The 14,779-nt window shown below is 32.5% G+C and overlaps 1 protein-coding gene across 4 annotated transcripts in view; it reads left to right on the plus strand.

The window, feature by feature from the left end:
• The window catches only part of LOC127869465 (uncharacterized), a 314,131-nt gene that overhangs the window by 10,794 nt on the left and 288,558 nt on the right, over positions 1-14,779 (plus strand). The window contains exons 8-11 of one of the 4 annotated variants that reach the window (XR_008044574.1): positions 1,427-1,556; positions 1,836-1,965; positions 5,533-5,731; positions 6,769-7,813. Coding sequence is in view for 2 of the 4 variants with exons in the window: in XM_052412073.1 (XP_052268033.1) it covers positions 1,427-1,556; positions 1,836-1,965; positions 5,533-5,731; positions 6,769-6,845 (536 nt within the window). In the remaining 2 variants the exon portion in view is untranslated. Of the gene's footprint in view, positions 1-1,426; positions 1,557-1,835; positions 1,982-5,532; positions 5,732-6,768; positions 10,879-14,779 lie in introns of those variants that run through there. The other 3 variants (XR_008044575.1, XM_052412073.1, XM_052412072.1) reach the window with 3 other exon arrangements.

Consider the following 14,779-nt stretch of genomic DNA (forward strand, 5'->3'; position numbering starts at 1 on the left):
GTTTATGGAATCCAAGACATCTTGACGGGAAATAATGAAATCTTCAAAGATGGGACAATCTGGCTCTTGGGATTGTAGGTTGTGCATATGCGTACTGGGTGTAGTTAAAGTAGATTGAGATTGGAATAATGAATTAAGAATATTCGCTTTATCAACGGGTGACTCATATATGGTACCATTATGAATTAAGGGAGGCAACTCGTATGTGAGGTGATTTTATTTGTGAATTTCTTTATTATTTTCCAGAAGTCGGATGATGAGTGTTTATTTTCACGTATTAGTTTAGCGATATTTTCAAAGTGAACTGTTTTCGCTGATCTGACAAGATTATTTACAATATTACGTTGTTGGCAAAAGATGTGCCAGTGTCGGTCTAAATTGGTAGCCTTGGCTTTTTTGTATGCTCGTTTACGGCGTCGAATTTCTTTGCGAATATTATTATGTAGCCATGGAGGGTCAGCTGTTCTTATTGTAACTATTTTGTGTGGGATTGTAGTTTCTCAGAAACTGATAAGTTGACGTGTGAAATTTGAATTATATATGCCAATATCGCCATAGTTTACCTTTAAAATTAGACCCAGCTGTTCTATTTAGTTTGACATACACTTTTTTATCATTTATTTTTTAATCGATATTTGTTTTATTTAAGTCAACATTTGTTACAATCAGCGAGCTATGCAACAGTATAGTTTTTGTCATTTTCAATTGCTATTTTGGATTTTTTTCAATACCATTTATTTCAACATTAAGATTAAGTTGTAGTCTTACAGTCTACCTCGCCGAACAAAAAATAATTAACATCATCATCATTGACTGTATGTTATAGAAATGGACTTTATTTTATTAAGAGTTTATTTCATCAGGCTATTCTTTTATCTATATATGGTAGTTAAATATATTAAATTAATATACAATTTAAACATTATTGTTTCATAGTCAAAGCGCTCACACTTATTCCATCTGTTATGGTAACATGCTAGTAGTATGTACACTGCTACGATACAAATAAACAAACTTGTCTTTTAATAGGTTCGAACAATATGTTTCAAATTATGTCGGCTTCAAAACAATATATCGTTAACGTTGATATTGGTTGACAATAGTAAATCACTAAATTGTTTTGGGTAATATATTGGTTTTGATCTCCTTGAAACCGGTGTAGACTACTGAACTTATATCGATATCATTTCAAACATGTGTTTGTGTTGTGTGTCTGTGAATTTGTTCTGTCTAGTCAAGTACATAAATGTTGTGTCAAACTGTGTGGCAGTTTTGTTTTGCCACAATCAAAATATACTTAAACTAATGTTTCTTTCAAATGGTGAAGCTTACAAATTACTTTGGCTATATTTATATAGACATCAGGAAACACATCTGTTAATGCAAACAATACATACAATTGATTGACAATATGATAACTTTGCAGATTTGGATAAGACAATCCAAACTTTTCTGCGAGCAAAAAACGTCGACTGTGGATGCATAAGAAAATTGATCGTAGTCTGGGTGAAATCCTGCGATACCGAAAAGCAGCTGCACAATCTCGCAAGCGAAAGGTAAATAATAAACCGAAGCTATTCATAAGTAAACGTTATACAACATTTTCTCATTCGATGATGCCGTGGTATATGACCATGATGCTTAAGCAAATTTGATGTCTTGACATAAAAAACATTCTGTGTTTCATATATCTTGTATACCAGTAAGGAGCCGTTATAAGTGAAAACCAATATCTTCGAGTGCACGCTCGTGCGTGTATTTTGATCGATAAAATTTAAGACAAACTTGTTCGTATATTATTGTAGTTATTTTCTTTGTATTACTATGTTCTTTAGTGCCACCAAACGCAAGATGACGCATACAGGCCAGTTTCTGACAACTACCAACAGTTTGGGAGGACAGAAAGGAAGACCTTTTAACCTGAACGTTTATGAATTCACAGATGATTCCAATCAAGACAAAAAGGTTTATTATTCAAAGGGTATATGTTTAAGTAAAAACTTGATAAACAGTTTATATAATATGATACTAATAATTATAAGTAACTTAAACAATATGTAAAGGGATTGTAACTAAAAACACTTGAATTTATATAAAAACAGTATCCAAATTTATGAAGTGAAAGTACTTAAAACAAGTAATTTGAAACTTCAACTCCAACAGCAAGAGAAACATTTTTATAGTAGTATATGGTCCTTTATTTGTGGCAAGGAACTAATTACAAAAGGATATGACCTACAGCAAATATTCAAAAACTAACACATTCATCTACCACGCATTCATAATACTTCATATAGAGTACGACCCGAATGAAGCGTTGAAACGGTCCACGCAGCACAGTATGGGTTTAAACATGTTTTTTAAGAAGCTCCGAACGTCACGAAACATTAAATGTAAATAAAAATAAAGCTCATAGCAACACATTAAATAACAGAGCAATAAACACGGGATTTTATGCGAATATTGATTTCAACTGGTATGTTAGCTTGCTATGAGCAAGTTTCGTGATGATTCGGGAAACACATTACGTTGATAGTGTTTTTAAGTTTTGTTGGTTAAGTTGATAAAGTAAATCATCAAAATGTGTTGTTAAAGCGACATTACATACTTTCGTATTCGGCAAAGAAATCATGTTCCACTTACTAGCGACACGGCATCCGAACATGTGTGCTAATTTAAAAAGAATTAAAATGAAATTATGTACAGCCTTGGGACACATTACACTATAAAATAACACGTCGTAAAACAGTAGTAGTACATTTCTAAAATAAAGTCCAAATTATAGCATTGAGTAGCACCCTTTTTTGTCCGCCCAACTTTGGTGTCAAACGCCAAAGTGCTTTCGCTTGTTTTTAACACCCACGTGCGTTGCAGTGTTTGGTATGATTTTGTGAAACAGATTGCACTTTAGTTCAGCCTCATATTGACATGGTAAGTGATACATAAATCCATAACATAGTGCGTCCGTTAGTAGGTTTCGGACACAAAAGTGGGGTACAACATTTGTGTTTGTGCAACATGTCAGATTATGCACACAATTAGAAACCTTTACGGTTTGACCTCACTTCTAAGCTCCAGCGATTTTGTTTAATCCGGAATACCTATCTACTATTTACGCCCCCTAATAAAGTGTTATTCAATAGGATATAATCGTCCATATAAAATAAGTCAATGGATTTTGATCCAATTTAATCAGTCATTTATGTATACGTGTACTTAAATTTACTGTTAATGTTTAGTACTTAAAAATGCTTCAATGAATACATATCTAAGTCATTCCAATAAAAGAAGAAACGTTTTGACGTTGCACATTACTCACATGTTCGATATATCACACGTATATATGAAACTAACATAAATGAAACGTTAAAAAGGTCTCCAGTGAACGTTTTATATTCGTTTACATAGGTCAAGTGTTCAATTGCATATATAATACAGGAAAACTGATAAACTGTGGTGTTTTCGCAAAATAAAAATAAAAACACATCGACGTTAATACCGTTTACTTTAGTGCATTTTCGTCAAATATTCTTCTAGACATTACAATTGTTTCCCGTTTAATATTACACACCTCACTTAGGATATCTAGGATAAATTTATTTAAATATTTGTTCAACTATGTTTCTAGATACGGCGATGGTACTGCACTCATCAAGTTTGCTTTATTTCTAGGATTAACGTACATATTCGACAACTCTGACTTACGTCCGACGATGTGCTGCACTAATTAGGAGTCCCGCTATCTTTGTAGTTTACATATATCTGCAGGTGATGATTCCCCATCGGGCTACACGACACCTCTTGATTTCTCTATACCCCGTATGTGAACTATTTACGTGTTATTCAACTATGTATCGAACTAGGGCGATGGGTTTAATAGGAGTACACCATACCTCTGGAATGTCTTTACTGCCGTATTTGGCTTGTTACACTGTACGGAAACTAAGTGTCTAGTTTAGTTCTCAAACAAATTATATATTTATATATATATATATATATATATATACCAATATATAGTGCCAGTTACGCGGTCTCGGTAGTTTTCAGACTGTACTTACGAGGTCAATATAAAAAACGGGGTCTATATACAACCCCGCATTCTAGGCTCCTTTAATTACTATGAGGGGGGTGTAGGGGAGGTAATGCAATCAAATCTCACAATAAGGTCTTAAATCGAAAACCACAATCACGTCTGAAATTGAAATTGTATATACCTCGCAAATAAGTTCGCTATATATTTCCTTGTATAAGACGTTAAATAAATGGCGTGTTCATAAATAACAATATATAAGGTACCCTTATATACCTTAATTCGTGTTAATATCGGATAAAAAAGGGTATGGAGATACAGGTTTTTTATGTGGGAACCCCATAACCTATTTCTAAATCAGAGACCCCGTAACTTGCCTTATGTGTGAATATATATATATATATATATATATATATATATATATATATATATATATATATATATATATATATATATATATATTTATATTTATATATACGTTCATTTGCCGTAGTAGTATTTCGTATATACCTGTTATTCAACTTAGTCTTATTACCAGGTAGATCGATGGCTCCCCGCGCGCGAAGTAATGTCCACTTCTGAAGTTCCTGTTCAATTTAATTTAACGCTTGCACATGCTCAACAACTGTGTTCTTCTCCAGATATATCAATGTTTCATCGCTTGATACTGCCCAAACATGGAGTTGTCTTAACAGTTATATTCTTTTGCATATACATGTTCTTTAACTTAATCCTGTCTCCAGATAGGGCAATATTTCCGTGCGCGCGTAGTACTGACCGCTTCTCTAGTTCTTTTCCTGGGGTGGTATTCCAGAAACATCTTAAGTCATTTCTTAAATAATTTCACTTAAGTTCACAATTACAAGTTTTGTATTTCTTAACTAAAGAAGGAAACACATGTTTTGGTATTTCTAAAATAACAGTGGCATAATGATGTTATTTAAATGTATACATTTATGACAAGCTATTGTAATATGAAATGAAACACCTAGAAATTTTTCCAATTTAAGGATAAGAATAAAATTTACTTAATATGGTTCTGGAATACGACCCCAGTTATATTTTACGCATGTAGATGTTCTAAAACCTTTTCCGGTCTCCAGCTAAGTCGATGGTTTAACGCTTGATACTGCATACGACTGTTCAGTTATATTTTACGCATGTAGATATTCTTCAACTTTTTCCTGTCTCAAGGTAGGGCGATTGCTCCCTGTGCGGAATACTGCTCACCTGCAGGAGTTGCCTTAACAGTTATAGTTGTTCGTATATACATGTGTTTCAACTTTGTCCTGTCTCAAGGTAGAACAATGGCTCCCTGCGCGGAGTACTATCTACTTCTGTAGTTCCCGTTCAGTTATATTATATGCATGCACATGTTCTACAGCTTAGTCCTGTCTTCATATAGGGCTATGGCTCCCGGCGCGGAGGACTGTCCACTTTTGTAGTGTCTTTACAATTATATCATCCGCGTGTACATGTTCTACAAGAGTGTCCTCTTACAGGTAAGGCGATGGTTCCTCGCGGAGTACTGCACGCCGATGGCCTGCCTCCAGACGATGGAGACCGACTTTGCTGGCATCAGCACCGCCACCAAAGAGAACATTGGACCTATGTTCAAAAAGTTGTTTGACGAAATAGTTTCTCGCGACCACGTAAAGCAAAAGTTAGGCAACAACAAGGTTTCATTGGTTTATTTTGATGGTATGTTTGGTTTTAATCACCTATAAAGTTAATGTGTGATGGGCGTTGTATATTGTTATCAACTTAAGTCTTTAATCTAAAAAATATTTATATGTTGATTTAATAAACCCTTTAGAATGAATGTTGTCACACAACATGTTTTAGGGTGCAAATTGGATTTATGTTTATATAACATTATTGTCCCCTACCGATGAAACCGGAGGGGGCTTATGGTTTGCGCTCTGTGTGTCCGTCAGTCAGTCAGTCAGTCAGTCAGTCAGTCAGTCAGTCAGTCATTCTGTCACACTTTTCTGGATCCTGCGATAATTTTAAAAGTTCTTAATATTTTTTCATGAAACTTGAAACATGGATAGATGGCACTATGGAAATTATGCACGTCATTTCATTTTGTTCCTACGTCAAAAATTCTGGTTGCTATGGCAACAAATTAAAAAACTATTTTGACAATGGTGGAGTTTCACCGGTAGGGGACCATATTGCTTGACAATAATCTTGTTAAATATTCGTTTTCAATTTTGATTTAAACTGTCTTGTTCAAATATTACGTTATCGAATGACTGTTCTCATCACACGTGGTGAATTTTTAGTTCCTTAAAAAAAGGTAAATACTACATATCTCAGTTTGACAAAATTAGATTAATTGGAATGTGAAGGGAATACAAGCTGTCTGCTTCATAAGCAACGCGAACTGACGAACATAGGACTGCAGATTGGTAGTCTGCAACTACTAACAAATGATCTCTATATGGCCGTAATAAGGACAAATATGCTGGATATGCCATCATAAAATATAAATGACATTAGAATCGGATTGAAGCCGTGCAGCGTTGAGTCTTTTAACTAAATACATTACGGAATATTTGTTTCAGTGTATCGAAAAGGAAAAAAATGTAACATACGAATTAAGCACATAACATGTTCTTTAGTGTAAATAAATATTATCTCGATTATATTTAGTTTCAATATTAACTTTCAAATTGACGCAATAAAAATCTAACATAAAATGAGTAAACACGTTTATGCTTTTATTGTTGCAGACCAACATTCAGACACTCCTCTTATAGATCTCTTGGAAAAGGAGATTATGGACCCGGAAGCAACTGTCATTTACTGAAGACCAATCAATTCGTGTAACTGTTGTCCAGATATAACTATACACAAATTCCTACAGTTGCATCAATAGGATAATTCATAATTGTCACCACGAGTTATTATGTTGTGCCGTCCATATCAATACTTTATTCTATTGTTGACCTCATCTTCATATTGAAATTTTGAATATATTTGTTATTTTGAATTGTTTTCACTTAAGTTACTTCAGTTCGTCACGATTCATTTGTTTTTTTAATCTAATTACCGATTTGTGTTATTTATCAGTACTACGCAGATTTGTTCGGTGAATATCGAATAGTATATCCACACGAAACAAAATCCTTCTTACAAGTATTTGAAAGAAGACAACTATTAAATGTAATCTTGTTATTCTGAGAATAATGTTAGTTGTTGCTCATTGAAGTCCACCAAAGTCGTCGATTTGAAGGATTATTGACATTTAAACGATATGGGTTGTGCATTTGTACTACTTTGACTTATGAAATCAATGTCAGTTATTAAGTTCATAATTGACATATAATCTGTTTAGCTGTTTATATTGTAAGTTATCGCTCGGCAGTATACCGACATGAAAAGGCGATACTTTTAAAAATATGTTCATAACAAAGTTACATTTTATTCTTCTTCTATTACAATCCGTCTGGGCTTCACATATGTACTTTCATTTTTCGAAATCTGAATAACTAATGAATTTCAAAATATGTTTTATATGTAATATAAATAAATTGTTGCGTTGCTTTGGAATGCAAAAATTTAGGAAGCTATTCTATTTAGGAGTGAAGTTCACTTTCTGGAATGATAACCGTTGATGGATCATCCATATAAAATGTATGTTATATGATATTTGACGAGTAAATACTTGTCTCGTTTCAATTATTCTCAGTATAGCTATAATGGCTCAAGGATACAATAGCCGACTGAAAGTTTGTGTTAATAATTATTGACTTTTCATAATTGAAATATACATAGGTTTGTGATATGTTATTTTTATACCAGAATTGCTGCTTTTATCGAATGCCTACAGTCTATTTGCTTCTATTTGAAATTGCGTGGCATGTTTTTCATTCTGATTCAAAAACGAACCCTATCAAATTGCGTAAATACTATTTTGCTTAAAAAAAGGTAAAACGTCTATGAAGAGCACTCTTGAATTAGGGTTAAGAAGAAAAAGGACCAGAAGATGTTTCTACAGTTGGACAAAGGTTCTCAAATCCGAGTATGAGTTAGCGTGCCGGTATCGCTGTATTCTTTATGAATATATGTGAACGACAATTAATTTAATGTACGATTTACAAATTGTTTATAATATGCGTTTTCTAACTTGCATCGTTCATATAACAATTCATGATGAACACAAGTACAGACATTTCATTTTTACTTCTATCTCGTTGTCATCAGTACGGTGCCATGTTGAACCTGTTGTTTGTTAAATATGACCATTATTTGTGATTATGTATTGTTCATGGAAAACGCGTTAAGACGTATATTATTCATACTATATGAGACCATCAGACAAAAAGTATAGTGTTACATTTAAAGTGATAAAAGATATCATACTCTGAATATTATGGTCGATATTATCCTTTGTTTAAGCACTTATTTATGAGCACTGTTTTCTTGATATAAATTATAAATAATATAGGAAAGGTAAATTAAAGTTAATCGGTAAATAATGACGAAATTAACAAACGTTGTAACAATAAATAATGCATTGTATATTTCCATGGCAGGTAAGCTATATTGTATCTTAACTAAATTGGAAAATGATTATCCGTTAAATAATCGCGGGCTTATTAAATCGCAATTAGCAATTCATTCACATTTATTTAATTCTAATTGTGTGTTTTATATAAAAAGGTATACCTATAATTATAGTGATAGCGTGCAAATATTTTTTTAATTCAGCGGAGAACAGCAATTTGGAGCTTTTAAATAGTATCACATGTAGTATCACATGTTTTATTCAACGCAAACAGATTTAACAGGTTCATGTGCATTATTATATCCATTTGCTTAACGTTGTGCGTGTGCTTCATGTATATTTGTAAGATCAAATTTAGTAAGTTATGCAAGCTTTTTCAATTTTAAGACAATTGAAAAACAAATCAACCACGGTTTTATGTTGTACTTGAGGATTTAAATATTTTTAATAAGCATCTCGGTGACAATACTGTTATACGAACGTATGATTTACTAATCTTAAATTGTTGTATTTTTAATAACCATATAATGGTAATACAATATACGTCATCAACATGATCTGAAACAGTTATTATATCAACAAATGTTTACAGCAACTCATGCACAACTACACAACTTATTTACACTTGATATGAACCTCTTAACTATAAGATCTAAATATGGATTTTTTTTTAAATTTCGTTTTGATGCGATCGTATGCACAGGCAAGGCTTCTAATTCCAAGCATTTTACAAGCGAGTTGAATCCACAATTACTTCCACCCTACGTATTAATCTTTAAAGCGTTGTAAGTAGCTGTTTGATGAAAACAATGTGGTTGTGTTGTCATAGAATACGAGTTGTATGGTATGTCACTTCGATAGCGTGCACTTTTGTGCTGCGCATGTTGTTGTTGTTTCGCTTGAATTGTTATTTTGTATTTTAAATGTAAATATAGATAATTTACTTTTAACTCACCTGAACACGAAGTGTTCATTGCGATCTTTTGTGATTACCCTGCGTCCGTTGTATGGGCGACCTGTGTCGTGGTGCATCAACGTCTAGCTCGTTACTGAGCTCGAAGCAACGTTTGTTATCCATTCTTAAAGAAACTTGCTCCGAAGGTATATCTTAAAAATATACTATAAGCGCTCGAATCATGATCACGTGTATCCGAAAACTAGGTCACCAGATCACATCTAAAAAACAGTGTTATCACTCTTGATGACTCTATAATCAATGGCAAGAAACTTAGCCAACATGTTTTTCGTTACAATATATAGGCCGAGTTGTATTCATGGTTATGTACACCTATATACTAGATTACAAGTTACAATAATAGTTATCCTTATTATGACTGTATTAGAGAGATTGTTTTACTCAATATTGACGAAACGTGGTCTGAATGTTTACTTTGACAATATTTAGACCAAGTATGAATGTCCACCTCTAGCATTGAAAATCTAAGTCTACAAGGTCCAATTTCGGAAAACGACAACAACTTGTAACCACTCTTGAAACCGCATTTATTACTTAATCTTGATGGAACTAGGTCTGATTATGTATCGTATTAATATTTAATCTGAATTCGAAACTAGGTCACATGCGTCCAAAACTTAGATTACCAGGTCAGATTTTAGAAACAAATTGCAGCATCTTAAAGGCTACAGTCGGGTCTAAATGTTTATTAAACTTGGATTGTCTGTTTATCGTGATAATACAACTGTCACGTTCGAATGTGGATGTTCTGTGTGAACCAAGAACAGCAGGTCAAGTTTCGACTATTGCTTTACCTCTAATTCAGATGGGCGTCTCATGACCATAATTGCCTTATTGTTTAAATAGACTGTTGGTACACATATTATGTAACATATGCATGTATCATAATAGTGTTATTGAATATATTTTTTTATTCCAACTATGTATAGTTACTCAATGGTTGATATGTTAACTAATTTATATTTATGATGTGTAATGTTGACAACTACCCAGTGCTCAATTTTCACGCATATTTCATAGCAATTAACTTCATAATCGACGAGTTCGTTAAAAAAAATTGATAAATAAAATAAAATTAATTGAATATTTGTTTAATGTATTGAATGTTACAAATTTATATAGTAAAAATATTATGCTATTTATTTTAATTACGATAAAATTCCATGTTTACAGATTTGTGTATTTAAAAAAGCGGTATAAACTGTAAATACGAATGCCATCATTGTGTGTCCAGACTTTGCAATACACTTGTCATAGAATGGTGAGGGCAATAATACAAGTTGATAATCATAGTTGAAAATAAACCATCAGTATACATCAAATCGTTCACTGCTTAAAATAAATGTGTGAACTGAATCGACTTTTAAGTCATTGGTTTGGTTGTTGTGAATGTCACCTCCATATACAATAGGACGGACTATATGCATGCATTAGTTCTCCACAAATATGAATATACTGTCAACATTCCAAAAACTAACGTGAAACAGTGCTGCATGTGATCAACATATAAATACGGATGAGAAATCACAATCAATGACATTTAAACAAGTGAATCAATATAGATGAACGTATTGCTCACGGTTTGAAATATATTCTCTTATTAAGACACTATTAACGGTATGAACAATATCATTATTCATATATCTAAAAAAATCAAATCATACTACTGACCAATACCTTTAAAGAAACGTTGATGCGTATTGTAAGTAATCCACAAACAGGCTATGCATTATATATTAACAGCGACACTTTCCCTAACATCATCAGGTATGTGAAATAAATAACATAAATAACTTGGGCAATATGATCAGAGCAACAAATGTTCAATCACTGATTTCATAACGAAAGCATTTTTGCAAATACAGTAATAAAGCAATACATTGAAGGCGACATAAGCCATTCCCTCATTTTCTTTAACACGTCACTGCAATATCAGACATAACAGTAACATTAAATTGACATTGAAAATGATTGAACATACACATAAAGAGGGTCAATAATGGTATAAGTAGATTCAAAGCGAATAAAGTACTAACTCGATCAATACGTTGATAGTAGTTGCAACAAAGTAAAACAATGGTGATTGTGATATGGTGTAATTGCAGGATAATTATATTAATCCAAGTTTGAAAATGTCTACAGAAATGTAATAGGAATCGCCGAGATATTCCGACTTTGAACATTTGAAAACATATATATGAATTTATTGCGTACGGTTTTTTAACACCATGCACAGATAAACCACTTCCGACGTTCAGCTGCCAAAAAAGACCAGAAAATCAGACGCTTGTTTGATCAAAATTAGTAAAGCGTAACATTTGTATTTCCTTTGCTGTAATCGCCAAATATAAAACTTCATGCTTTCGGTTTGAAAAGAGATTTATTACGTTTTTGTTGTGAGTATGTCTCCTGAAAACCCCGAAATTTATGTCAATTTTAAAAGGTTTTGTGTTTGCTGCCAGGTAATAGGTTCAACTCGATTTTATAGATAAACACGTGTCGTATTGTCTTACATGGTTTTTGTCGTTATCAGGAAAAACTTTGCGCTGTACGTATGTACATATACAAGTTCAAAGAAATCAAGAACAACTAACGTTGACAAATACATTCGTAATGTGAAAACATCAGTTAACAGAGAGAATCAAAAGCTTGTGATTTGGTAATAAATGAACACGATAATATAAAATTAATACATCATATATTGCAACTCGACCACATTAACAACTTCAGCGACATTGGTAATAAGATAATCAACTATGTTCTGATACAAAGCAACCATGACATGTTAAGTATAGACATAATAACCGTTTAAATAGAAACAATGTAATACATAATTACAAATTCTGTCATATTCATATGAATGCTGCATTCTGATTGGATAATTTGTTCACGTGACCGGTTTTTTCATTTTCTGATGAACCCACTTCGTATGCAAATTTAAACATGAATATTCATGGCGCTACTTTTTGGTCATAAAAAGTTGCCAAAATGACGTTATGTTTTGCGCAAAATTTAATGGCGTTGTTTTTTATTGATCAATAGCGAAATGACGTTATATTTTTTGCGCGAACTTCAGCGATATACCCGCTTGACGGAGATGACTCCAAAACTGAAAATAGATTCATACGCTAGATTAAAAATGACTTTTATGACCCTGACCACGATAGAATTTCAGCTTTAAGATCATTTTGTGTTGTAATTATAAGAATTGAATAGCACTTTTCTGCATTTCATCGGTGTTTGAATTGTCGGCAAAAATACACCTTATTTATACATAAACGCCGTCGGCGTTTATGCAAATTAGGCGTAATATTCCCGACAGTTCATACACCTATGATATTCAATTCTTAAATAAATATGCCAACGACAACAATAACAAACATATCGCTAGTAATACAATAATGATGGCAATACAAATGTTATGAATACATGAATCTAAAACGGCAATAGTTTTTCAAATAAATAAAATGTGTATTTATAAACCAGCATTGATACTATATTTATCAACAGATTTACAACGATAGTAGTATTTACGCTGTCATAACCTTTACAGAGGTTAATTCTAAATAAAATTAAACGTGAACTACGTCCAACAGTTACACGAAAGCGATATTTAAATGGACCTATCAATATATTCACATATATTTGTTCACCATTTACTTTAAGGCGTTATCATCAAAAATGGTGTGTATACGTGTGCCATTTTATGTAAAATTTAAAAAAGAACAAATATTTTAAAGGAGTACATGACATAATGTATGATTTTACCAGAAAAATAGCATAATCAAATTTGTAATAAGAACTGCAAAATGCATGCTATGAATAGAATGTATTCCATATTAACATTATAGAAGCAATTTCAGAGAAAGAATAATACAGATGTTAAAATATGTATATTTATAATTGCAACATTCTTGTGTTAAATAAGTTTCTGACATTATTTCCGATCGTAATATAAGTTTATTCTTAACGAGAAAAACAAGATTTCTAAGGCTGGATGTTTTGCGATTATAATTTAACCATACGTAACACATATATTAAAATGATACGTATTTATACACAATACCAATTGTGAAATTCTGTCTACATTAGCCTACAATATATGATATCTTGTGGACATTTATTGATGGAAAAAAATGTAGAGACACAATTTGTTTCCTTACACGCTAACACACACACAAAAGAACTCGCATTACTATATATGAGCCACAATGCTGGTAACTAACAGCAGTTTTAAAGGAAACAAATTCATAACGTGCTTTGATCCCGCTGGAGTTCAACTAAGATAGGAATAATAAAATTTACTTTGCCGACCTCTGTCAACTTGTCAGCAGACGTTTAAATCATGTATTTTTGCAGGAGATTTATACATCATGCGAAGGTTTGATTTGTATCAAATAATTACAGCCATGTGTATTTATATGTTCTAAACCTTATTATTATACATACAGAATCATTTCCAGTCATTTTATTAAAGTTTTTTTGTTTAAACTTTAGGCGGAACCTCTGTTTATTCTCAGGTGCCCGGTTACGCTCGGAAGATATGCGGATGGTGCGCGGTTGAGTTATTGCTCGGATTAATGTTAATACCACGCAAGGCTCGGACCTGCTCGGAGCCTAAGTATATAAGCTTTGTTTCTTTGACAATGAAGGACTCTGATTTTTATGGAATTAAATGCACATTCTCATTATTAGTTTTTTTCTCTGAGAAATATTTTTTTTTAGCTATAAATAATTTGCATACAATAGAGCTTTGAATCAGATTTTAGATTAAGTCGTAGGGATATCTTGTCGTACCTTTTATTGAGACTGGTTGAGCATTGTAAATATGAGTTTAATAATTGTGTTATTCATGATAAATTGTTGAAGGAATTGATGTTGTATTCTTGATGCAAGTTAGTTAAAAATAAAAAGGGGTTCAACTTTATTTGATTGTTTATTAGAATTATTATATGTCTTAGGCTATTATCTTCAGTTTCCTTGGTTTTAACAGAGTCCATTTTATTTTAAAATGTTTAAATACAACTTAATTAAAGAAAAGTCGGTTTGACACCAAAGTAAGCCCGCTATCACATTGCAATACGAAAAAGAAGAACCGCTCAGCTCGTTACAGCATTGCCTTAGTTATTTCAGCTTGCGCACGAATAACTGATTGTTGTTACGTAGAGTTTAAACACCCGAATAACATCATTTCCGCAAACAACGTCATATTATAAATGTAAAATATTTTTCGGAATGTTATTATATAAACATAGTG

Source organism: Dreissena polymorpha, chromosome 2 (assembly GCF_020536995.1).
Source record: "Dreissena polymorpha isolate Duluth1 chromosome 2, UMN_Dpol_1.0, whole genome shotgun sequence".
In the NCBI taxonomy this organism is placed as follows: domain Eukaryota; kingdom Metazoa; phylum Mollusca; class Bivalvia; order Myida; family Dreissenidae; genus Dreissena; species Dreissena polymorpha.